The sequence below is a fragment of the Styela clava genome, chromosome 2 (assembly GCF_964204865.1).
Source record: "Styela clava chromosome 2, kaStyClav1.hap1.2, whole genome shotgun sequence".
Classification (NCBI taxonomy): Eukaryota; Metazoa; Chordata; class Ascidiacea; order Stolidobranchia; family Styelidae; genus Styela; species Styela clava.
Genome location: NC_135251.1, coordinates 16,590,322 through 16,617,818, shown reverse-complemented (window position 1 = coordinate 16,617,818; position 27,497 = coordinate 16,590,322). Strand labels below are relative to the sequence as shown.

Below are 27,497 nucleotides of genomic sequence, written 5' to 3'. Positions count from 1 at the left end.
ACACAGTATGTTTGGTGGACATATATAAAAGACATATTGAAATTTAAAATAATTCCACCGTGCGGAAGTAGGGAATTTCCCCCCCAATTTATCGAAAAAATCCATCACTTTAACTGAGTTAAAGCGTAAATTATGTAAGAAATCATTTTTTCTCATACAATTAATGAACACAATATCTTTGGTTTACAAATATAAAACACATATCGAAATTTGAACAAATTCCACCGTGCGGAAAGTAGGGAATTTCCCCCCGATTCATCGCGAAAATCGACGAAAACGTCAATTTAACCCAGGTTAAGCGTAATTTTTGTAAGAAAAAAAATTTTCTCATCAAATTCATCAACAACCTATCTTTTGTGGACTTACGTGAAACACATATTGAAATTTAAAAAAATTTCACAGTGCGGAATATAGGGCATTTCCCCCAAGTTTATCGAAAATAATTGACGAAATAGTTATTTGAACAGGTTTGAGGTGATAAATGCAAGAATCAATATTTTCTCATCAAATTCATCAACACTGTATCTTTAATAGACAGATATAAACCCCATATTGAAATTTAAAAATATTTCACTGTACAGAAAATAGAGAGAGTTTTCCCCTCAATTTATCGGAAATATATATCGACGAAATCGACAATTCAACTGCGTTAAGACGTGATGTAGGGAATATTAAATGTAGGATATAAAAATATATGTTTTCTCGTCCAATTCTTTAATCCGAATTTTTGAGAAACATATTGGAACACATCATAAATCTTAGAAATTTTTCACCGTGCGAAAAATAGGGAAAACTCTTCTTCTCAAATTTTCAAAAAAATCGATGAAATCGTTGTTATGACTAAGCTAAGATGCGATTAATGCAAGAAATAATATTTTACCATTCAATTCTTAAACACAATATCTTCGACAAACATTTATTATACACTTACTAAAATTGAAAATAAAATTCATAGTGCGGAAAGTAAAAATAATTTTTTCAATTAGTTCAAAATAAAATCATACATATATTCTGTAAGTAATTACGTTATGTCGCCATTGTTTCGCAAAATAAGTTGGATGCGATAATAACATCAAAATACCAAATGCGAAAATCCTATATAAGTCAATAGATGTGAAAAATGATATCTTTGTTCTCGAGTGCTTTCTGGTTACATTGATTGAACTTTCTGTACTGATTAGAAGGTTTTGTGACCAATATTGGGTATGAAAAATGTATTACTGTTTAATTTAATACGTAACATATTATTATTTTCTCTCGTCTTCTTAGTCTTAGTACTTCTCGTCTTCTTAGGTAGATAATGTCGAAGACTAGTACTTTATGAATCATCTCTGCTTTTCTTCTTGAGAAGAATTACCTCGTACAGAATCCAACTGACTGTGAACAACTTGTCTCATTCGCCATACACGAATTATAATTGCAATAAAATAATAGCAATAGTTTTTATAACGATTTACACCAGGGTGGTCCAATATATGCTGATTAGGTGGTCCAAGATTGTCGGCCTCGGGGGGCCACACTATTATTTTGGTATTGATCGCAGGTCACAATAGTGCCAAGAATAGGTAAACAGTGCCATACAAAACCAACACTTTTATTGTCCAAATACATTGAACATTAATTGTCATTTATCAAGCTAAAACATGCAAAAGCCGACAAAAACCCCATTGAAACGTGCAAAAATCTTACTGTATCTACATTTAGTGTATGATTTCAAACTTCATAACAGAGAAAGTGCCATAAAGAGAAAATGCCGTTTTAGATTGTAACCGCGCAACTTGCAGACAGACATATCAATAAATTATTGTGGTATTTTCCCTCCGATGTTTAGTCAAAAATCTGTTTGAATTAGTCAGCTTTTTTTCAAATTCATGTTTACAGAATAACTGCAGATTGGTTGATTACCGAACTATTAACCAAATTTGAGATATATATATAGGAGAATAATTACTAATTTTTTGACATATAGATAGACGGGCGGACCTGGCTCTGGAGGGTAGTAAATTAAATTGCCATTAAAACAGCTTTAAATTCTTCTGTAAATTCTGAACTAAATGACTCTTCCATGCTGTTTGCAATATGGTGTGTTAGTTATACCGTTGGTTCCCATACCATTGGTTTTTGCGCAAGCCCAATTCTCATAAAATCAGAGGCTACAGATATTCGCGACCCCACGACCAGAAAAGTTCGGCAACCTAGAAAACCAGTTTATTCAATTTAATTAGCTAAATGGGAACAATGTACGTACCTGTTAATCGACTGTAAGTGGATGTGGTCGGTGAACATTGCCCGAAAATTTGAAAATGCGCCGAAAAAACGGGGAATTCTGAGAAAATTTGATAACACATGGCATCGCGTGAAAACCAAGGTATAAAAAATCTCTAAGATCAGAATAAAAACGGTTCTTAGGCAAAGCATAGACTAGATAATACGTGGTTGATTGTAACAAAGCAATACTATACTTCGGGAAATAGTAAGATTGCTTCTAAATATACATAGATTTGAATTTTATTCTGTATATTCCAACAGTGTCTTTTTTATTTTTAGTTCAATGTAAACATCTTACAGATTACTCCATCATCAAAAGAGAGCAAAACAGAGCATGAAAGTTGAATAGAAAAACATGAAAGAGATCTCATCTTATTAAAATCCTTTTATTTTTCTAGAATTTGTCTCGGTCTTGTTTTTGACAGTTTGCAACGGTTTGAAATTATGTATGAAATACAATAGTATTCATATTTTTGTTCTAAGAAGTTTATTTAGATGTTTGAATACTATAATATTAAAATACTAGTCTAAAATGTTCACATTCGTGCGGAGGCGATGTGGACAAAAGCACGTACTTGTAGATTTTAATAATACACGTGAGCGAATTAACAAACCATTTTCGCAACTGATCCAAACCTGAATGTGTGGTTGATTACTCGGCCAAGACACCGTTCGACAATCCTTATCATACTTGTCAAACACATAATTTAAGGCCAGTCGATGAATAAAGCAATTTTGCTTTGTGTATTCTATAACCAGGGGACTGGTCCAAAATAACGATTAATATAATTCCTGGCAGCCTGGCGAAACTCCGATTTGCGGACCAGTGGTTGGGACCAATAGCCTGCAGGTACTCATGAATGAAAGGATAAACCCAAAGTCAAATACTCATTCGGATGTAACACGATCAAGCTATAAAAATGAAATATTATTGGTGCGTGCGCAGAAGCTTAACGCGGCCCCACTTTCCTACAATTTCGTCGATTTTTCCGATAAATTGGGGGGGGGGGGATTCCCTCCTTTTTGTACGGTGGAATTCTCAATGTTTAATATATATGTCTAACAAAAATACTGTATTGATGAGTATTGGATGAGAAAAAATTATTTACACAGATCACGCTTCAACTCTGATAAATTGACGATTTCGTTGATTTTTTCCTTGAATTGGGGGAAAATTTCCTACTTTCAGCACGGTGGAATTTTTTAAACGTTAATATGTGTTTTATATATAAATATATCTACCAAAGATGAATTAGATGAGAAAGAGTTATTTCTTGCTTTAACTCAGTTGAATTAACAACTTTATGGCTTTTCGTCAAAAAGGGGCAAATTTTCATCTGCTCTAAGCATTCATTCATTTTACGGAATGAAAAATGTCTTGTTTCAATCATTTTATTTTGTTTCAGGACTTTCTTTGATTCAAAAAAAGGGGGAATTATCTCCTGAAATTCGATATAAGTTATGTGTAGCGATTTTCCGACCTCCCCCGCAAGGCGAAAGTTTTTTGAGGGTACCGGTAATTGCCTGTGCTCACATGAAAACAGATATGAGCCTTGAAATGGTTAACTGGTACGGGAATGAAACACCCTAACACACTTTCTACTGGATTCGTCAGAAGCTCAAAAAAATTCATCATCATAAACTGAAGACTTCTTTTGAAAGGTATAGTCGACAAGTTTTACAAGTAAAATCAGGTGCGGACCATATACAAATAGCATATCAATAAAAGCTACCATCTACAACAACAGCTTGAGAACACTCAAAAGCGAAAAAAAATCCAAAACATTTCATTCGCAGGCATGTACGACAGAAATACGAGTCTGTTTTCTGGCAGAAATTGGAAATCACAGTATTACGATTGGATGTTTCCCTCTGTTCCCAACGCATGCAGTATGTAAACAAACCAAGGACGCGTCAACTCACTACAATTTTGGTCGACAAATTCAAACAAACAAAAATTATCTATGAATTGACAATTAGTGCATTTAAATCAAGGTTCAAAACAATAATGATCAAGCGAAATTTCGAATAATTTCCATCGACTTATTTTGGTACTCCCGTTGTAGGTGTATCAGGTTAGGCCATAATTTCATGTACAAATACCACGGGAGTCACTTGGTTAGTCCCCGAACTCGTAATAGAACTAAAATAGGGAAAATTGGAATAAAATTATGGTCCAACCCTAACCTGCTGCGTGTCCGCCATCTTGTGGCACATACTATGAGAGCGCCCTATTTTTTGCATTAATTACCAACAAATGACAAAAACATGTTGGAATCTATATTTAGGCTTGTAAACAGCAGCTCATGATCGAAAATTTTCACAGCATAGCGCGAATAGAAAATTTCATTTCTTGGACTCTCTTATCAGCAAAAAAATGAGCAGAAATCCTGCCAAGGCGCAAGTATGTTTAAATATACAGCAATATGTTAAGATTGTAATTTAAAACGCCGAATTACATGCTGAAAGTGCAATCCACAAGTGCTGTATTTTGAGTGCATGATATAGTATTTACAAATAGCAAAGGCGTCCATCAACTACTTCTCTAAGATAGCACTAAGCAAGCAATCAAAAATAAGAAAAACATTTCCAAGATCGCATAAATATAAGCCAAGTAAACATAGGATTTCGAGAATGTGAGACTGAGAAATCGTTGCTGTGTCACTGAAGAGAAAAGTTAGGCCAAATACCAGATGTTCCACGAAGCGATATTTTGACACTTCGATAAAAATATTTGTTTAATGATTGTCAATAAATAATGGAGTCCAACCTTGTCTATATAATAAGTAGAATAAGTCGGCAGCAAACCCAGGAAAACGATAAAACGCCATTTTTTAAACTTTAAAAACAATAAACGAAAGTAAAACACATTATGAAATGCTTCTATTGCTTCCAGTCCCTTCGGCAAACAATTCACAGTAATTATATTTATTGAGCTTCAAATAATTTACCATTCCTTTAATTAGGTTGATATATATTGAAGTCTGTTGCAAACAGCACATACGACCACACCAACGTTCAACAGCAGTGGCACATCATCACAGTCATTATACAGCCAAACATGCCGATCGATATCAAATATCATGTACCATGAAAAGAAAAATAAATGCAATATTGTAATACTGCCGGTGGCAATTCTCATAGTCCACGATAGTTTTGAATAGCAAGGAAATCAGCTTTCTGTAGTAACATTATGATTTCCGTAACTTGAAAGTAGAGCAGCATCAACAGGTTCCATACATGTAGGACAAGTAAAAGATCTCATGAGCCAATCATCAATACAATTCACATGATAATAGTGCATACATGGTAGATATCGAATAGGTTCTTCATCCTCAAAGTCTATCATGCAGATGCAGCATCTAGGAGCACGAATGAGAATCTAATCACAGATTTGAAGAACCATATTTTAAAAGCATAGTTCCATTAGCTTATTTATCACAGTACAGATATTATGCATGAAAGACTCGAGACATACATGAAAAGTTGCCACTCAAAAGTTGGGGGAAATTTTTTACAGATCATGACATAAAATATAAATTTACAAGAAAAACATTTTCAATGTAAAAATTATATGAACAAATCAAAATCACACCCTCACCAGAACTCTCATAACTATAAAAGGTTCTGTGGATAAGGTTTAGTGGCAAATCTTTTTTTATTTCATATATAAAACTGTATAGTCATGATGAGTGAAACTTATTATTGACTAATGTAGTGTACAATTATCAAAATGATAAAATAGACTTTTCAGTAATTAAAGTATACTCACTCTCTGACTTTTTTATTTTCAACCTGTGAATTGTCCCAAGTACTCCTGGGTAAATGTTGAATAAGGCCAATTCTTTGAGCAATTTTGACTTGTTCTTCTTCTGAAAGCTGATTGGCTGATCGACGTTGATTCGGGGTAAGATGATATACTGGCATATTTGATTCCCTCTGCGAAAAATTGGGCAATATGTTATTAATAAAATTTGATAACCAGAAGATGAACTAATTTATTAAAACTTTACTTAATTCTCATACCAACAGTATAGTGGCAGATATTATAGGAATGATGATGATTGTAATTATTAAAAGTTTCAAAATGGCATATAAATATAATTTTTGATTAATAACATCTAGAGCAGGTCTGTATGAGTGATATGACATTTGGAATATGTAATCCAGACATGCCAGAGTATGTATGCCTACCCAACCTATTGAATGTGAAGAACTAATATCAGAATGTCCAATATCAACCACTTTGATTCAATTCAAACAACCTTTCAATTGGCTGTTTAACAAAAAATTAGCTGAGCATATTAGCTTACCCTAATTTTAAACAAATTTTATCTTGTTATATATAAAACATCATTACATATACTTGTGAACCCAAAACATCACAGATACTGAATGTAGTGAAACTAATAAGTAACTTATAAAGACAAGATGCACATATGGAAGTCCATACACATCCCAGGTAAGTATTTAACCTGGAAACTGCACACTACCTCATGAAGAATATGTCCAGAAATTTCAACTTTGAGATGAGTATGATTGTCTATCAATATACAATATAACCTACCGCCTACCGGTATATATTAATAAAAATTTCCATGAAGATGGAATAATTTTTATTATATTGAATGTTTTTTTCTGTCATGCAGGCAGATAGACTTTAAACATGCATCTTTATCTTTTAAGTTAGTGAAGAAAAACTTTTATTTCCTTTCAACACCCTTAACCCTTCCCATGCGATTTTTATTTTTTATTAAATAATCGTATTTGCTACGCCGATTTTATGCATTTGTACCCCCACAACTAATCGATCGACTAACGAAAAACTAATGATCCTCTGCTGCCCACTGACAGCTCGTTGGAAACCATTATATAAAGAGCTTCCAATTAGCGATTAAAAAAAAAAAAAAGTTTTTTTTAAAGTGGTGGTCTGAGTCACAAACCGGCATTTTTTTTTTCTTGAGAGTTGAAACTTCAAACAGTGATAAAAAATAGAAATATTCGCTAAATCCTTTACTGTTACCGCTTCGTGGTTGGCAAACAATAGCATAATATTGATGTAGCAATTTCGTGATCTAACTCAAAATACTTTCGTAGATGGAAGGGATAATATGTCTTCTAATACCACCCAAAAAACACCGAAATTCGCATAAATTTCAAAAACACTCCCTCGTTCCGCCGCAAATAAAATTCCCGTTGTGAACGAAAGCGAGATTTACCGTCGCTTATGTTAATCTCGAAGAAGACTTCTTATCAATAAACTAAAACCCGGAAAAACTAGACCAACAGTTTGCGACCGATTGCTAAATAAAACGTGGAGTACATCAACGTACCCGCCGCAATCTAGCGACTTTTGTCGTTGGTACGTATACGTGCCCACCGCACGGAAAGGGTTAAGATGTTGCAATAGGATATATAGCATAGTTCTCATCAGAAACGAAGTTTGACGAAAGCTGGATGCAACCATGATATTCTTAAAAAAAAAAAATTTAGGAGCTTATCATGATAAATGTCTCCAACATTCTCTTTGATTCCAAAATGGACATCTTTATTTTCTGCAATTGATTCAATCAATGTACTTGAAAACCCTGACCACTAATAATCTGAGAGAATGTAATTTTCAAGTGGTGATGTAAACCTTAAACTGCCAAAAAATTTAAAGCTACCAACCGTCCCGGTCGGGTTGCGGTTGTCTGCGGAATTCACTGACAACCAAGGCGATCTAAAATAGAAGGTCATGTAAACGTGTCGGCTTCGTTCAAAACGGGATGTACGGTAATTCACAAATATTTTTTTAAATAAAAACGATTATATCTGTATAGGTCATTCGAATAGAAGTGAGTTGAAACTTGTGGATAAGACATGTTTTGTCAACCGTGACTTCCTGATGACATAACAATCATTCAACATTGCCCAAGTTTTATTTAATAAGTTATTTAGAGGCCTGGAGTTTGTGAAATAACGCTGCATCGCTCTTTGACAGGCAGGGCGCACTGTTGCTTTTAATGGCTTTCGTGTTTCACAAGCTTCTGTTGCATCTATTTTCAAATTCTAGACAAGTGTCCCGGAATGGTTTAACACTAAGTTGGCTACCCTACATACATTGTGTAGCTTGATATGTAGGCATGCCATCTGAGTAAAGATGTCCATTCTTTCTTCTAGCCTAGGGAGTTATTTTGAAGATGGTCACGCAAACAGGAATTCAAGAATTTTGGACGCAAAAATTCAACCGCAGGAATCAGGGTTGAATATTTCTTGCAGATTACTTCCTGGAATCGCTTACAAATGCTTTTTCATACAATGCTCGTGTTTGCGATATTGATGAACAAACATTTTAAGTGTGACAAGATAGAGCCAATTATGCAGCATCTGGTGTGTTTTTTAAAAGTATTTTCACCCTCCCAAGAGCTCACAGCAGATTAATTATCAATGACTGGTTTCAAGGCAAGAAAATGTTTCGGGCAATGCCAATATGAACTTGAGAAGCCGTCCAAAATGGATATTTGCTGATTTGGCAATGGGTTACATGCTAAATATAACACTATATCGTGGCCAAGAAGAAAGGAGCTGACTTCATCAACATTCGCAAATTTTCTTCAGGCATATTTGAATAAGGGATGACACATGTAGGCCTATAGATTTTATACCTTTACAATTTTCTGAGTACCTATATCTAAGAGGACTGTTAACCTAAGCACAAGAACAGAACCAATTTTGAACAATTGAAGATATCTGATTGTCCCAAGAATTAAGTACTGCAGCAATTGTTTAAAAAGAAAGCACAATTCTTCGCTATACTACTATTGACTAATGTTAAAGCAAACCAGGTTTGCAACCGGGTGATTAAAAAAATATTCCATATGACAACGTACAAGCCTTCCAACAAGCCAAGCCCTCAGCAGGCAACAGAGGTAAATTAGTTTTTTTGTTGTCAGTGAACGATTAATTAGGAATGTATAATTAGTTAATACAATTGTTTTTTTAAAAAAAATAGCTGCTAGGAAAGGGTTAAAATAATTTAATATACACTCAATATAAAATATAAACATAATCTTCGATGTAGTCCAAACTAAAAAGCTTGGCTCTGAAAGCTATACAAATTCTGGCTGTACCCTTCAATTCATAAATTATCAGCGGTAGCAAAAATAATCTTTCTTTGTTTTAGAAAATGTTAACTAGACATCATTTAAAGAGTTGATAGCAATATGGCTCAGAAGCAATATTATATATTCTACAATAGGCTATATTATATTTTCACAGAGAAATTACAAACAACTGTAAAAAAACAAACTTACTGATTCAGCATTTCTTGAACCATTTGAATTTGACAAAGATGAAAAGGGTGCGTTATCTGCTGAGGTAGAAGGACTTCCTGATAATGGTACCAATCGTATCCTTGACTTAGGAATTGGCTTTGGCCTACTATGTGACTGATCAATATTAACAACATGTGATGAATGTCTTTCTGAAATATTTGCTTCTTCACCTTCACTACCACTCATCTGATTCCCCATTGCAGAATTATGTAGTTATTAGGAATGAGCAAAAACTATGTCATAAAATATTTAGAAGTCTGTGAAATATAAATGAGTCCTGGGCTATGAAACGCAAGCAATAACAGATCCAAAATACATGATACTGTTTTTATTGCAAGAAAGTATTTTCAATCATCATACAGAAAAGATGTCTTGAAAAAATCAAATCCTGTTATTATGAATGCATTCCATTGATGAAAGGTAAAATTGGGGCAGTATTATTGGCTTTCTTCCCCCAAGCATAAATATAAAAAGTTATATCTGATTCAATTTGCGTGTGAAATAGTAGTTAAAATGTCGACTTGGGTTAGGATTCCAAGATACAGTCTCTAAACAGCTGATGACCACAAAAATGGGTAATTGCAACCACATTTTATTAAGTGCAGGATAGCCTAATCAATCACTCTGACAACAAGATTACAGCATTACAATAACAGCTTTGAATGTAGTCTTTCTTAAACTGATGATCCCAATTACATGTTAGAGAACTTGAAAAAATACAGCAAAATTCGTAGACTCATTGACTATTTGCCTAATAATGGAAATAGTGTTTCAGTTATTTTTATTCACAGTAAATTCCTGAGTCGTATTGGTAATATTATAGATGCTAAGATTCGAATCACACACCACTAATTTACAGCCTACACTACACACAAATCAGAATTTGGCTGTTGAGACTGTAAGACAACTATAATGAAATCATAAATTGAACTTTTTCAACTAGCAGGTACCGTACATGAATACAATGACATCTCAAGACTGGTCAAAAACTACAACAAAGAAGTATTTGACAGGTAAAACTGAGCAGACATACAGTTCTGCTTGACAAAAACTACTAAGATATGATTACCCTTATGCCTTACCTGTTATTTCACGTTTTCTCAGTTTCTGTACATACTGACATTCATATAACTGGAAATTTATACTGATATATGTGGCTCATTAGCCTCAAGTCTGTAAGTGCAATTCGGGTAGCATGCTCCTGCCTTATATTCATTACAACTGTACTAACAAGCCTACCCTGTCAGTCTAGACCCAACAACATACTGAACTAGTATAGAATGCAAGTACTAATGGCAGACAGTAGCACAACTCAGTAACTATAACAGTACAACCAGAATACCGTTTCCGCTCAAGCGCTAACTGCTGGATGCAATGTTAAGGCAATAGAGATCAAACAAAAACATGAAAATTGATTAATAGGCAAGCTCCAACCATTATTACTAAAACTGCTGACTCGGTCCAAGTCGCCCTTCGCTGTTACATACACAGCGGTTCTTCGATCCCACGGCGAACGCTAATACCAGACAAACACGACCTTTTCCTCTTTGTCCAGTCAGCTGACAAACGAGAGAAAAACAGTGACGTCAAGTATCAACAACGTTGTCGCTGCAAAGGTGACCCAATGTAGGTTTGGACATGTTTTGCACCATTTGCGAATAATTTTATCGAAAAAAATACGGGGAATAATTGATGTCATTTTATTATTATCTGTTCGTCCAACTTTCGCTTTGTCTACTAACTTGATCGGTGTGGTCGCCATTACAAGAGCAGCGAGTGAGGCCGTGCCCCGTGGATATACTGTATGTGCAATTCGGCAATCTCAGGCGAAACCATATAACTGTCATGAGACTCATGATGTCGACAAATACGGTAGCTGGTGGTAATTTACCTCAGATTATTAACAAATCGTTCCGCTCTTAACTGCGCGAATGTAGCGTTATGTAATTTTTTTAAAACATAAATTTATTCCAGTATTAGTTCATGTGAATTGTGTGACAGATGACCAACTTAGGTTGCATGCGGTCATTTACTGATATAGAATCGGTTTCGGTTCCCGTACATTTGAACCCACGTAGATTTGAACCTGCATACTATTGCACCTATGGAAATTTTTTTTGTTTTGCGGATATTTGACCCTATACTAACCTAACCCATGGGTTTTAGCACCCGCATATAGATTGAACCCGAGGATATACACATGGGTTCAAATGTACGGTCACCATCGGTTTTCCATAGGAAACCATTAACACTGATGAATTTTGAATACAAAAGGAAGCTTTTGCTTGACAAATAGTAATTTTGTATCACAAATGGTAGGTAAATGCTGCACCTTTGTCGAGTAACTGGCCGCAAATGGCTCATCCACATGCATAATCTGCTTACCCAATATTTATTCCATTTACACAAGTTTGTCCAAAAAAGACACAACTTCGGATTCACTGGTCTTGGGTGATTATTGTAATGTACAACTGTAATTGTAGAACTTCAGATAATTTACATTGGCCACAGTCCACAAAGCACAAAAATGTGAGCAAAAAGTATATGGCATCTGCCTGGTTTTATCTGAACATGTCCTGACTTTTAATATTTAAAATGAGCATCAAACTTTGTTTGGGCAATATAAATTATAATGAAATACTGCTAATCAAGACAACCATTTTTACACATCTCATTTTGGTTGGTTACTCACAACTTTTTTATGTTATAAATAAACTGAATCAAACAACATGTTTTAAAATCATTGAGGAATATATTATGGAGGGAAATAATTGATTTGTAACAGGGCTCTCAAAAACAATTATATGCATTTTCAGAGTTGAGAATCGCCCTATTTGTTAGTTTCCCCCCAAGCGTAGATATACATACATCTAAATTGTATATCATTAAAGATAATATAAATTTCAGAGACTTTCTATTATAAAATAGCTGATGGTTTCTTATTTGATTACTAGTATGACAAGTGCTGGTTTGTAGACAGATTAATGAGAATATGCATTTGCTAGATGTTATATTGGCATTAAACTTCAATATACAGGAATAACAGGATATTTCTTGATATTCAACTGGGAGGCACACCAATTAGAGTTTGTATGAAGCTCATAACCAGCAAAATCGGTCCAGATTGAAGTAATCAGCTATTAAAAGCTAAAATAAAAAGCAGCAAGCTCTTCATATCCATGACAACTTTCAGCTTCCATTTCATCAATGAGAATAAATTCAGTAATTGCATAAGCAATATATTCATAAACTGATGCAGAGGACAAGTTGAATTGGATTGAACCAATTTATCTGACACATGGGATGTAGCCAAAGGTGGTTCAAATGGCTATTATGCAAAGGCACGACAGCCATTGTTTTGACTCAAATCTTCATCGCAATCTCGAACATAAATATACAACATATACCAATTTGCGATATGTAGATGCTCTAATTTTTGCATCATCAATGAAGTCAAGAAAATTCGTGAAATAATTCAAATATAAGCAAATGGGGAATTCCTGAGCACTGATCTGCCTAACGAGTCTAACTTGTAATAGTTGATGATTTGAAATCTTGGCATAATGAAATTTTAATTGCAGGTTTTTGATCACTTTTCTTAGTGCATTAAGTACTGGTATTCGTTTCAGTTTCATGGCAGAAAATTATTAGTGATTATCGAACTGCCTATTTTCATGCTATTTCTTCAACAATTTGTCCTATTTTTTTAAATTTCATAAATATTTCATGCATGGGAATCGAGTGCAACTTTGATTGGCAATACAGTGAATACACTAACGACCTAGTAAGTAAGACAGAATCATATAAAATGAATAAAACTGGTTTTGGGATAAAATGACAGCATCATTGCATCTTACCTCATTAGATCTATATGGTGGAGGAGGATCAAATCGCTGTACTTGATATTCATCATCTTCTGCCTCATTTTCATCATCATTAAGCAGAGATATATCATCAGTGGTTTCAGTTTTGAAACAGTTCCCCATTGTAGTTATTTGAATAAACTGTTCAGAACATATTCAAATTGATACTCTGAACTAGAAACAGACTACAAATACACTACATTCCTAGTTCCTAACCAATCTATTACAGAAATGTGTAAAAAATCAATACACAAATCAATGGATAAGATTTTCAAATCATCCAAAGAAGAAGATGGATTAATTACTTTTATAAATACAATATAAAAATGTATTTGGGGATAAGTAGTTATAATAAGAAATTCCCATGCATATCATGCATCAAGAATGTTGTCAGGTTGATAATAACAAGTACATGTTGCTTGCTTCCACTGGCTGTACTCTCTGACTCTGTTTTACCAAGTCTTCAACACTTTTAATTCGAACAAGACTTTGTATGAAAAAGCCACTGATAACATAGAGAATTATTATCACAGACATAATTATTATTACTACATGGTGAATGTGTAAAATTTCAGATGACTGATTTTTTTTTACACGAAAGACTCAAAAAGGTAGTACAACATATATTAAAACAAATACTGAGAAAAATAAGACATGCGAGATCGCATGTGGTATTACTGCCTCATTTCAGACTATGGCAGCATCTTGAAAAGCAGAGAATGAAGCAGAATATGAATGAAACATGTAAAAAAAGTCACTGAACAAACACTAACAAAAAAGTTATCCAAGAAAATAGTTGATTTAGGAAGATATATACCTATCCCAAATCAACATTCGCATAGATATATTTTAAATAAAAAATTATGAATAAAGACAGTAAACATTAATATAGAATACATTATAACACATGTTAAAATACTATGAAGAATCGGGGTCAAGGGAAACTAAAATTATTCATAAAGTGAAATCAAGGGCATGAAAAACGGGACACATTTGAAATTCTTTTGATAAATTTTATTACTTTGCACATACCGGTACATTTTTATCCTCATTCAATATGAAGCTTGGAAAGAGTGTTTGACTATATTTTCAAGTAAAATATAACAGAATATCTCAGCGATCAAATCTAGTATTGTAGAACTGACAGAAAGTATCGTTGAATTAAAACAGGCAAAAACATTGAATGACTCACAATAATACTAATGTACTAGTAAATAATAATAGACCTTGTCATGCTGACATGAATAATAGATTTTCAACAAATTTTCACCTACAAATTTGGTATAGCTAGATTTTGTTTCCTTATCGCATTTGTAGCTTACATAATTTCACATAAAAAGCAAATTTTGCTTACAATTACTTCTTTACATTAGGTTTTGCTTCAAGTTACTATACAATCGGCAACAATTTTGTTACCGACTTTACATGCTTTATACTGTTGTTCAATTCTGACACTGTCAAATGAGCGACGAGCTAATACAGTAAAAATAGGCATTCCAAGAATATGTGCTATATACTATGGGGAAATGATTGATCTAGTCAAATTACTGAATTAGCTAACTAGTCAAGGCACATAGTCTACCACTACATTCTGGTCCAGTGTTCTTCAACCGGGTATACGATGTACTAAAGTCTACTGGACAATAAGTAGGGCATACAACTGAGAAATGGTATAAAATTTGATCAAAGAAAACAAAGCAAGCAATGCAGTCATCTGGCTGCAACCAGACAGGGGCCAGGGGTCCCAATCCCTACCAATTGTTTTTGAACACAAACCCAAAGATGGCACAATGATGCACAGGTGATGTCTGATTGCAAATTTAGATTGCATGGAGAGATTGCAGTATCGTTAGTTTTAAAGGCCCCCTTGACAAAAATTTTGCAGGGGGAGGGGGCTGTTGCTATCTTAGTGCAGATGCCTCCAACTTGATTGTGTGAAGGAAGGTTTTTGTTGAAAGTCACGAAATTGAAACTTGATATTGATCTTCTGATGCGGAGAGCAATTGAGAAAGAAGTAAAACCCGAAGAAAGAAGCGACTGAATTTAACTTTGTTTCTACGATATCGTTATTTAGACTACCGGTACATTACAATAAAAACTAAAATGATCATTTATAATGACTTGACCCATCAACTAGATTTTAATTCACTTTCTGTGCAGTAATAAACATTGGTAGGCTACTTGTAAGGTACAGACTACAGAGGTACCGTATCCAATGTTTTTGAAAAATGTAAAAGGTTGAAGATCACTGTATTAGTCGATTGGTCTTAATTAAGAATGAAAATTAAATCAGTATCATATCAGTATTATTGCAGTTTTGGAAAAAGGTAAATGCCTGTTGTACACAGTTTACTGTATTTTAGTTTCTCTTACAAAAACACAAACAAACAATTGAAAAAAACGTTACGCCTACCGGTATTCATTAAATTTATTTATTTGGAAAGTGCCTACAGTAGCAGAACCGTACTGTATCTTTCTCTTTTGCCTACTTTTAGGCGACCTCATCAGATCAACGCAAAACCAAAATCACTCAGATGCTAGGTAACTAGGCTACCGGTACCGGTACCGGTATTTCATACAATTTTTTGTTACATGCATCAGTTTGTTAGTACGGTACCGGTACTGGAAAACTGGACAGGTCGTTTCTGTAGAGATACCGTACCGGTACCAGTATTGATCGGGTTCATTATCCAGTACTACACAGACTATGAGAGTACCGGTACGGTACCGGTATGAAATGACAGTAAGATGTCACAGTTTGCAGTTACCGGTAGTCTACCTACCGCTACCGGTACCGGTATCAGGTGGAATATTCAGATGTACCAAAACTACGGGTACCGTACCGAACGGTATGTTGTTCCTTTCCACTTACAGACTTACCTCCGGTACCGGTACCTCACATTTTTTCATGAAACTACTCCATAATCAAGTCAAGTACGCCGGTAATCGAAATTGAGCTGTAGTCATATGTTTCCCCGAGCATCGATTTCTTTGTTTATTTCCGTAACAATGACCAATCAGCAGTAAGTAAACATCGATATATTAATTGAAATTTATTCAGTCGCTCAGACCAATGACATTAAACAACATGATAGGCAACTCTGACGTCACTCCATAAGACTACATGCGAAAGATTGTATTTCATGATACGCTCTAATGCACATATTTCTCGTCGCCTTTCGCGACGGTTTTCCGCTTGCTTTTGCTACTCGGCGTCTTCTTTACGTGTAGTACCCGCCTTTTTGCGCCTGTAACGAAAGAAAATAATCTCTATATCTGAGAAGTTTTGCTCATTTGGAAAGCAAGAATGGCAGACAAGCTGTATAGAGTAATTCTGAACATCATAGACGTTTTTTTTATCAGAGAATATTACAAACGCGATAGCGTAAAGATTTGTGTGAAACATTTTGCAGATAATGACAAAGTTCAAAGTTAGTAATTTTAATGTTTGCGCTTAAACATTAAAATTTCTTTTAAAGAGGGTGTCATACAAAACAGCAAAACTGTTTTTACTTCTCTTAAAGGTGATGTGATACAATTCCATAACAGAAAGTGTGAAACTATCGAACTTGCTTTAGTAGGTGAATTTATTAGACATATTACATATTCAGTTAATCGTAGGTAACATTGCTGGTACATAATGCCTCGTAGATAGGTTTGTGTCTAAATTTAGAAATTTATCTCTTAGCCCGCTAATTAATATTATCTTCTATGCAGGAGATTGCAGGGCTGATTCAACTTGCAGCTTTACCGATCACCTGACGATGCTCATTTAGTTTGTCTCGAGCAAGTCTTCTTGAAAAACTTGTGTGAATGGAAACTACCTATATGTTTTGCCTTCCTCCGACTTTAGAAGACAAATTTATTTTGAAGGATTTGGCATATAATTCTCATTGATTGTTGGCTGTTTATAATTCCTATTAAATGTGAATTCTGATTATAACAAAGAGTTAAACATTTTTTTACGTAATCTACGGGCATTTTTTTCTTGTCAATACTCCAAGCTGAGGTAATAAGCAAGACAATACATTTATGTCATCTGGAAGCAAAATATACACACTAATTAAAAGTTTGACACATTGAGATAATACATCATGACAGAAAATACAAAGATACAGTATGTATGACCATCACATGGTAATTAAAATTTAAAAAAAATTAATAGCGGCTGTGAAGTATGAAAAGTTCAAGACAAAGAAAAGAACAAAAGTTCATAGCTCATGAACTCTCAATTCTGCCTCCATTGCTTTGTGAAGGCCAATATATTCCGAATGGCTGAATTGGTTTACCTTTATGATAGCAATGGTTTTGTATTTAATATAGCGAAATTTTTTTTCAATTTAATTGAAGTGATATTATTTCCCAAAGCAATGCTTGAATCGTCTAGAATAGATCAGTGGTGTCAAACTCATGGGTTTCGAGAGCCGCATTGCATGTTAGAAATTGTAAAAAGGGCCGCAAACAGTTTTTGATAATGTATACTTGAAAGATATTTTTCAGATAGTTTTAGTTTGTGACATATATTGTGATGCAACTAATCAGTTGGATTAAGTTTTATTATATTCTTTATTTTCTTTAATTTCAAATGCAATTACATATTAATATTTGCATTCCACTATTATTGCAAGTTACTTTATTTATTACAAAAAATCATAAAATTCCATGTACAACCATCAAAATTATTTTTGAACAAGCGTTGGTTAAGGAAAGAATAATACATACACTAAAAATGACTTAATCTAAATATATGAACCTAAAATTAACAAAAATACTACAGTATAAACTCAATGTTTTTTTTAATTACATTTGTCCTGACGTTTGGCATCTTCTTTGTGTCACCAGCATACTAAGGCCAGGCTGAAATGATTTTATAGTACCAACTCTAACTAACGAGGTCACATGATCATGGGTTAATCTGTATCTTTGCAAAAGTTTAATTAATTCCAGTAATGCAAAAAAGTTACTTTTATCATTTCATGTATAGATCAGTAAAAAACAAATGGCAGATTTTTTCGACAAGACATTTCGGGCTACATTGCATGGCATAGGATTGCTTGAATTATTATTGATATTGATTTTTAGTAACTAAGTCGTTGTATATTTATATCAATATACAAACACATGGAAATTTTCTGTTCGGAGTTGGTCTTCGAATTTGTCATATTGACTGCTGAGCTTATTGTGTTTTTTCATTGTACTGATGGAAATATGACAAATTTTACAATGTGCTTCAGAATTTTGTGAAATGCAGAAATATTGCAACTCCCATTTTCTTCGAAAATACCACCTTCTTTATGTACTTTAATTTAATCACTCAAGTGTTTTATTCAGTATTCTTTTGCTAGCTTGATGTGTATTCTTAATTGAGTCAAAATGTGAACAAAAAAAAAATTAACTTTCTAAAACTACTTTCAGTAAATTGTTTTCTGTGTGAATATTCAATTTCACTTTAAAAGTTTTGAAAAATCTTTTACATTTAAATAAAAAAAAAATCCAAAATACTATTACAATTATTGTTAAGCGTTCGAGGGCCGCACTGGGAGTTCTCTGGGGCCGCAAGTTTGACATCCCTGGTCTAGATTGAAATTGTCCAAAATATATAACATTATTTTATCATGAATCATGATTATACCCTTTCCTGAATTTCTTTTAGTAGTACTACCAAAATTTGATGAACCAAATATAACACAGGTGTGGTCAGTGACCCGTAATCCTCATTTTTCAAAGCTGTTTTAAGTATGTCTGGCATGTTTTGTGCCTTTTTACAAAGAAGACCGCTTTTGGAATTTTTAGTTATTTCCCTCAAGCCCTGCAGGATGTAGGGGCCATACACAACTTTACCGGAGGGTCAAATGTCTTTGCATTCCTCCATAGGTTGTTCTTCTATTGCAAACATTTATGAAGTATTCTAATCATATTTCTTGGAATCAAACTGTCACTGATACGTCGCCAGACTTCTGATATCTCCCCTTCTGCTACAGTTGTCCTGTGAATAAATAATAGGAAATTGAGGTTAGACGAATAGTTGAAAGTTTTGTTTTATGTCGGCCTAATTTCTCTCGGCCTCTTGTATTGCAGGAGTCTCACAATGCTTAGACAGGTCTGTCCACAACTTTCACATCTGTAGGAGAGGAGATTTATTAATTTTCGTTAAGAATAAATAAAGCAGTCTATATGATTCAGAATGGAAAAGCTAATAAATCCAATATCTTATGTTTTTTGTAAAAAATGTTTTACTGAATTTGGTATATAAACCAACTAATAAAGGGGTTTAGTCAGAAAATTATAAGCATTCGTGGCTCCAAATACTTGAGAGATCAGACTATACAATATAGACCGGTATGAGTGAAATTTTAGGTGAACTTGTTAACCCTTTGATTCAATACGCAAATAAAAGTGAATGAGCAATAGTATGTTACAGCAATAAGTATATATCCTCACTGATTAAAAAAATCTAAATGGAGGTGCATGAACTATTTGAAACCATAAGGGGTAAGTAAATATGCAATTTCGGCAGATGGCCAACTACGTACCGTACTGAATTATAAACTTCGTAGTATTTGACAAAAGCTGGCTTTCCCGCATGTACTTAACAGTGCGATGCCCGGGTGTGATATACAACAAAAGTATTTACCTTACTTTTTTCCGATTTCTTTTTACCTTCAATTTTCCAAATATCATTAAAAACCACAACAACTATCGAAGCAGGCTCGAACACCATTCGTGCTATGCCTTGAAAGCAACACACATCGCTCGTTTTCGTCTCGTCAAGTATGTGCATTGGAGCGTGCTATCAAATACGATCTTCGGCCAAAAATGCCGGAGTTGCGCATCATGTTGTTTAATGTCATTGCTCAGACGGTGAGACAGATACGTTATTCGAGTCAAGTACCGTAGCGGTGTAAACATTGCCTCGTTTTCACAGTTTTGCATGTTATTTGTCCGTAGTAGTATATATTTACGATTTGTCAGTTTTCGGCTGCTTTTTAAATATTGGTTGTGAGTCAAAAATTTGGCAATAGGGAAGTATAGAAAGAATTTTCGGGGGTCGGGGAAACGTCCATTGTAGCAGTTCCATTATAGGATTGGATTTACATATTTATCACAGGGGAGAGGAAAGTCGATAAGACGGCTTAATCATATGGCGAACCCCGGATCTCGCCCGGTTACCATTCCATGTCGGGTATGGGATTAGTTAGGTAGCCTATTTGTTTTCGGAAGCACGGAATTGATGGCGGAGGAAGCCGTAACCGACCAGTAGTTACGTGAACCACCCTACGTCGGGGAGGAGTCCGGCAATCCTCTCGCACATATCCATCTCAGCGTGGGATTCAAATTTCGAACCTGCGAACCCCGCAGAGTAATCAGAGGTGCGGATGCTTAGTACGATGAGCCACATATATTTGTTTCCCCAAAAATAGAACAGGGTATTATTTCCATTTTCTTTCGAAAAATAAAACTAGTGCTTATTTCGGGGGGATGGCCTTTATTTCCATTTATCAAAACAAAATTACAAAGTAGAAAATTACGAGATTTTTAAATATATATCCATTTTACGTTATCTTCACGTTACCTCAGGTAATTGAACCCTTTCCCCTTTTCAGATTAGTCATTTAAAACGTGTAGGATGAATTTCTTGCTATCGACTAGGACTAGGTCCTATAATAAAAGACTTACCGTATTTGCTCGTTTAATAGCCCAGGCGCTTATTTTTTTAAACATACTCACTAACCGGGCCCTTATTCAAGCAGGGGCGCTTGTTATTTTTAAAGTAAAATTACACACAAAAATACCGGTAGATAAGATCGATCGTTACAATAATTAATACCATATATTGTCATTTCCAGTTCTCAAGTATGATTTAAACGAGAATAATGACTACGCACCGCAGGTACAAACCCGCAAAAAAAAACTTTCACACCGGGCGGGTATTCAAGCACCGGCCCTTATTTATTTTTATGTCCTGTTCACACGGGCGGCTATTCAAACGGGCCCTTAATCAAGACCGGGCGTTAAAACGAGCATTTACGGGTATATGGACATTTCCCCGACCTTTAACCCCCAAAAAATTCTTCTCATACTTCACCATTGCAAAATTTTCGGGGATATTTTAAGAATGCTTTTGCGAGTTGACTCATTATGATTCATCGCGTACAACAATCTGTTTTTAAAAAGTACCGGTAAAGAATTTTAGCCTAGTCTATCACAGCTATTTCTACACTTTTTTATAACTGCAGTTAAATTAAAACTCCTAGGAAGACAGAGTGATCATTGAATTATCTGATCTATATTTAAGTTTTCGAAACACAATTAAAAACTAACGAATAGAGTTCAAAAACTCGAAAACGAGGTAATGTTTACGACCACGCTTGGAAATCTGTCGAGTGAGTAAAGTGTCTGAGCGAAGGGCTTATATTAAAATAAAATAATTTTCAGACTAGGTCTTATTCTCGGGGAAACACGGTAACAGCAGAAAAGTAATGGCATTAGTCTAAATACCACCGGCATATCTCAAACAGCTTCAAAAACCGTTATGTGGGGGCCGCTTCCAAAAATGTACAAAATGCTTAATCCCGTTGCGGACAAATGGAAACTGGTTATAAATGATTCTGTCGTGCGGTGATATAAGAAATTCACGAATCAGGATTCGGTGCCTGAGATGGGAGCACTTAGAAACTTAAATACTGATACACTCACGGCTAAAGATGTTTAGAGAACTGGCTACGGGAAAGACTATGGAATATAAATATTTAATACCGGAATCTCAAATACAAATTTATCCACAGCTACCTACCCTTTTTAGCTATTTACATTGAAAATAAAGGTATCGTGTCCACCGTAATTACAGGTGCAATATTTTTTGATGATGGAGATACAAAATGCATGGAAATTCGAGATTTTTATTTTTATATTTTGGGTCGGCTTTGATCTTTCTTGTCACCGTTTGTATATCAACTGTCCCAATTTTAAATACAGTTATTTTGGTGTTGTAATTTTCAGTTTTATCATGAAATTAGCTATCATCAGTACTGTTCAAATGTTGTGCACATATAGAATTGTTTATGGTCTTTTCAAATACTTGTGATAAGTTATTTTCAGCCTGTTTTACAAATTGTAAGTAGCTAGTTTAGTGTACCGGATTCTAGGGGTCATTTTGCTTTTTTTGAAAGTTGTCTTCGATTTCAGGGTCCGTAAGTGTTTTTATGGTGTGTAATGTGTATTGCTTTCTTATATTTTACTTCCTGGTATCTGTTATTTGTATTGTATGCTTTCCGTTGCTTTCGTTTCATTAGAGTATTTGGTTGTATTAAGATTGATAATAACTAGAATAAAATAGCATAACCTGAAGTGAATATTGAGAAGAAACTTGACGGCAGACCATATTGGAAGATATTCTGAACTTGGATAATTATTTATAGTATTAGTACCATCGCTTAGTTATAGGTATTATTGTGATGCACATATATGAGGCTATGTCGCTTTTACGTGGTCGTCTAAAGACGAAACACTTCGAAGTTTTGAAATTCTCACATTCTAATATGACGAAAAACAATTTGACTACGATACGTCCAGTGGTGGGATTCAGAAATTTTAAAAACAGTTTATCATTCATATTGAACTCACTGACAACAAGGTCCATCCTTTTAGAAAAATATATTGGTATGGCTATGTGAGCTACATTAACATGACTCGCTTCACACAAATCTAATATATACATAACGAATCGCCAGATATAATGCTAGTTGTTAGCCGCGGTGCACGTTATCTATTTGCTGCGGTCTCCTAATGACTAATGTCCAAAAAAGAACGGGTTGGCTGACCTTGCGTTACACAAAACAGCCAAAGTAACCAAAACTAGGTCTAGGGTCGTGTCCTGCTACTACTATAAGTCTATAATGGTAATGAGTTAAACCAGTTGTGGGATTCATGGGGTTTATGCGAACACATTCTTGGAATTCCATGGTAATCAGCTATTACTCGGACGTTAGACGATCCCAGCAACGAGCACCACATTTAATGACCAGTGTTATGTTTGGCGTTTTGAAAGTTCTCTATTAGATTTATCTGAAGCGTTTCATGGTAATGTAGCACATGCAGTAAAATACATACATTTCTGAAATGAAGGAACATGTTCTTTTATTGACCCATTAGAACCCGTTCTGAAAGTATGAAGTGCATTATCTGTTTCTATCCATCCGAATACATAGCGCCCGATACCAAACTTTGTAGTCCGCTGGTCCAGCGGCTGCGGGCGGATGAGCCTTCACGCCGGGTATTGGTCATCTGGTGGTAGATAAATTACGGCCAGGCATCTCTGTTGTCTCAGTGTAGCTTGTTCACCACAATATAATAAAGTTTGTTGGGAATTCATTTTGCCTATATCAATAATAGACACGTGTCCCGAAGAAGTGGGACACGGGACAAGCGTGATAAGTGGGACAAGTAGGCCAAGTGGGACACGTGTTACAAGTGGGACAAGGTGGACACGACATTTTGGAGACACCCTGTTTATAGGATTATTTGCTGGTTCCCGTTCCCTATTATATCAATGAATAAATTATCTAAATCCAATGGCCCTCAGCCCCGCGTACCTCCTAAATAATGAGGGTTAGGAATGTCACGGTTTCTAAAAAAATTGTTACATTGTTCTGGCCTGAATATATATATCTGCTTTGTAAATGTACGCTCACTGCAAAGGAACTTTGAATAGTTTTTGTCTGATTAACAGCCGAATAAACTTGCTATTTGGAGACAAATCTTGACTTCGCTATTTGGGCATCCTCATTTGCGGTCGATTGACATTTGTCAATAAATCATCCAAGCATATGCATGGCATCTGCCTGCAATTCGGCAAAACATTATTTCGGTGTCTCCCTGTGATGTTACTCCGTTCTAAATCATTTCTATTTTTGTTAACAGATCGCCTTCGTCCGGAGATTGTTGTATCCTAATTACCTGTCAAATTTGTAATATTTGTCACAGTTAAATGGTGTTGCTACTGTGGTTGTAGATGAATCAGAACACTCAATGATTCCGGATTGGTCGTTTATTGAACGGCAACTCACAATTTATAACTTAAAACAGCATAACAAATTACATCTCAAATGAACTGAAAACACGTCCGGCCACCAGCGCAGCGACCGGAGAAGAAAGTTCGAACGACAGTTTTTCTCTCACGTGTAGTGAGTGGTCGGAGTCCAAATGAGACAAAGCAGCATTAAACAGGGGTCAACAAAACTGTTTATAAACATAAAAATATATATACACACACAATATAAACGCGGAAACTTTAGTCCGCGACATATTGGAAGATTTCAGTGTCCATCATTCTAATTCGCTCTAATGTAACAGACCTTGCCGGTACTCTAAAACTTCTCCGTTTCGCAATCCCCTTCTCGAATTCTCTTTTTCCAACCCAATATCCGCGTAAACCACCACATTCGCCCCGAATGCTTGATCTGTGTCTCGCGTCCGATTCTGCTTTTGTCTCTCCAATTTCTGCTCAACCTCCTCTAGGTAATTCAGAAATTGCAGATTCGCTTCGGTCTTGTACCCATAAATGGTACTAATTGAAACCACACTCTGCACTCTGGTATTCTTCAGAATGTGTTGCGACGTCAGCGGAATGAAACTAATCATTATAGCATAAATTCCACTTCATATGCTTATTTTATTCATTTGCCACTGTGGAACAAGTGTGGTTCGATCAACTGCAAGAGTTTGCTGTACTCCCTGAAGATGCCTCATAATTAGTTCGCAATTCAAATCCAAGCAGTAAAAAAGTGAATAAAGATTAAAAATACCTACGTGGGCTGGATCCGGCCCACCGAAGTGTTCCAGAGTTTCCCCCAAAACTCACCAATATGAGAGAAAAAAATTTAAAGATGTTTCGATAGCACCTGACATGATTACCCGAGCCAAGCTCAGCTCCTCGACTGCTTCCGACCTAGACAGTATACCTGGTATTAAAAAAAAATGTCCTCCTAAACTGTCTCCGATATTGTACAAATATTTTAACAAATGTCTGTCTGAATCCTCTTTTCCAGGGTGCTTGAAATTGTCTACCAATGTTCCGGTTTTCAAAAACAGTGGTGATCAGACGGATCCTGTTGAATATCGCCCTTCTAGTCTTTTCGAATCACTTATACTTAGAATAACATCGTCTTTGAAACTGACAAACAATGTGGTTTCGTTACAGACGTTCTAACGCTGAACTGTTAATACCGGTAGGTATAACTGAATAAATATGTCTACATTGGGTCGAAGTGGTGAGGCTAAATCGAATCGATATTGATAAAGTTTGGCATGCCGGACTCGCAAAATTCAATCCTATGGTATAGTAGCTTGTCACATTTTTGACAACATTAAATCATTTCTGTATGATCGCAAAATCGATGTTGTTCCAGATGTCCAGCGCTCTCGGGCATACCCTATATATATATATATATATGTATCTTGTGGATGTTCACAATGATCAATTCTTGAACTTTTTGGATCATTTATTTTTATCTTAGACTCGTTTATTTTGAATAATGTATCAGTTATTTATCAGTACTGTTTCATCTATCAGCAATTGGAACTTGTTTACTTGTCTGCACACCTGAAAATAAAATTGGCTAAAAAATCTCATGGAATAAATAACTGCTTATAATTCCGCAAGATCATGTATATGCTTTACTGGATAGCTTATGACTTCTTGTGTTAAACGGAATATCTTGAAATGATATGCAGCTTCGCAATCACAATATTGTACAATATATTGCCCAAGTTCAGTGTATTAAGTAGTATATTAAAGCATTTTAAAAGGCTAAGGTTACCATGGGAAAATTGTACCATGTTCTAATCCAATTTTTTACAAATATGAATCTATCCTCAAAAATATTTTCAATGTATAGTTTTTCGGTGCTATTGTGGGTGTTTCAATAAAATATACAAAAAGGCCTAACCTGAATGAAAATATTTAAATGTACGAGTTTCTGGAAAATTCTTCTATATTCAAATACTGAAAGTTTGAAATCGATCAACTCGTTGGTAACTCCGTTCTAAATATATGCACCTACGTAGTGAAATCTATTCCAGTAAAATATGCACTTTGTGCTCTCCTATAAGGCTGTGTTTATTCTCTAAAAATCTATACGCTAATTGGCTATGCCACTTCCAAAACATTGCCTTCTTCTGGCGAAAGACTTTTGTGGGCGTGTAATAAAGATCATATATACACCCTATATTGCCGAGATACAACTAAAGACAACTTTCGACCAGAATATCGACTTTAAAATCAAGTTAGTTCGCCGTCCATCTGTTTTCGGAAGTGTTCCAGTTTATTTCCTTTGCGCCGGTGGATCTGTTTACGTATAATGCAAGGAAGCCGTAGCAAGAATGAATCCATCTTTTCCAAGGGATTCAAGAGTCGTGCTGCACATTAACACAAATATATTTCTGTTGTAACGTTTCGTCTGAACAAGGTCAGACGTATACAATTCAACTACGAGTTTCTAAATTGTTTTATTTGAAGGCAGATGACAAAATTGCAGCACATATAAACGGGATACCATGCCAGCCGTTTGGCTGATTGACAGGTTCACAGGTGAATTGCAATAGCCTTTTTCAAATCGAATTTTATTTTTTTTTAACAATTTATTGCGTGTTATTTTGATTTGCTGATCAAAATTTCTTACGTTTATTTGTCTTACGTTAGCTGACAGTATGTTCTTCAGCGTTTATTTTTATTTTTTTTTTGTTAAAATCTTTTTTTTAGATTTTTTTTATAAAAGCATACCCTTTCTAAATACAACAGACTTTTTATTTACACTTGCGCTTTTTTTATTTGACCTGATAGTTATTCTATATGTAGGCCTACGGTACGGTACGTTCATTTTGATATATATTGATTTCCATGAATAATAAATCACATTGAATTTATAAAAATAAAACTGATAAACACCGTTCATGGTGCGTGCCACTTGGATGCTGATGCAAAAAAGAAAAAAAACGAATATCAATTTCCAGTGTTATTGCACTTACTGGTACCGGTACCACATTCTAATAT

General features: G+C 35.0%; 1 protein-coding gene and 1 long non-coding RNA gene across 3 annotated transcripts; both read right to left on the bottom strand.

The window, feature by feature from the left end:
• Positions 1-3,906: 3,906 nt before the first annotated feature.
• LOC120335460 (RING finger protein 11-like) lies at positions 3,907-13,665 on the bottom strand. Of its 2 annotated transcripts, none has more exons than XM_039402961.2 (3): positions 13,442-13,665; positions 6,041-6,207; positions 3,907-5,630 (listed from the first exon to the last, which is right to left on the bottom strand). In XM_039402961.2, the coding sequence occupies exons 1-3, from the start codon at positions 13,568-13,570 to the stop codon at positions 5,441-5,443; spliced, it is 486 nt and encodes a 161-aa protein (XP_039258895.1). In that variant the 5' UTR covers positions 13,571-13,665; the 3' UTR covers positions 3,907-5,440. The 2 variants fall into 2 exon arrangements, with proteins under 2 accessions (XP_039258895.1, XP_039258894.1); XM_039402960.2 differs by lacking the exon at positions 13,442-13,665 and adding an exon at positions 9,564-9,857.
• Positions 13,666-13,688: 23 nt separating this feature from the next.
• Positions 13,689-20,245, bottom strand: LOC144411753 (uncharacterized). The gene is made up of 3 exons (XR_013468859.1): positions 20,082-20,245; positions 19,289-19,433; positions 13,689-16,695 (listed from the first exon to the last, which is right to left on the bottom strand). It is a non-coding gene; the product is annotated as an uncharacterized LOC144411753 (long non-coding RNA).
• Between the last annotated feature and the right edge of the window lie 7,252 nt (positions 20,246-27,497).

What these genes read in the sequence shown, in the direction of transcription:
- LOC120335460 (XM_039402960.2), bottom strand. Translation starts at nt 9,782, where the DNA reads ATGGGGAATCAGATGAGTGGTAGTGAAGGTGAAGAAGCAAATATTTCA. An exon ending in GTTCAAGAAATGCTGAATCA is followed by an intron (nt 6,208 to 9,563) that starts GTAAGTTTGTTT and finishes AATTTTTCGCAG; the next exon opens with AGGGAATCAAATATGCCAGT. An exon ending in GAAAATAAAAAAGTCAGAGA is followed by an intron (nt 5,631 to 6,040) that starts GTGAGTATACTT and finishes TCGTGCTCCTAG; the next exon opens with ATGCTGCATCTGCATGATAG.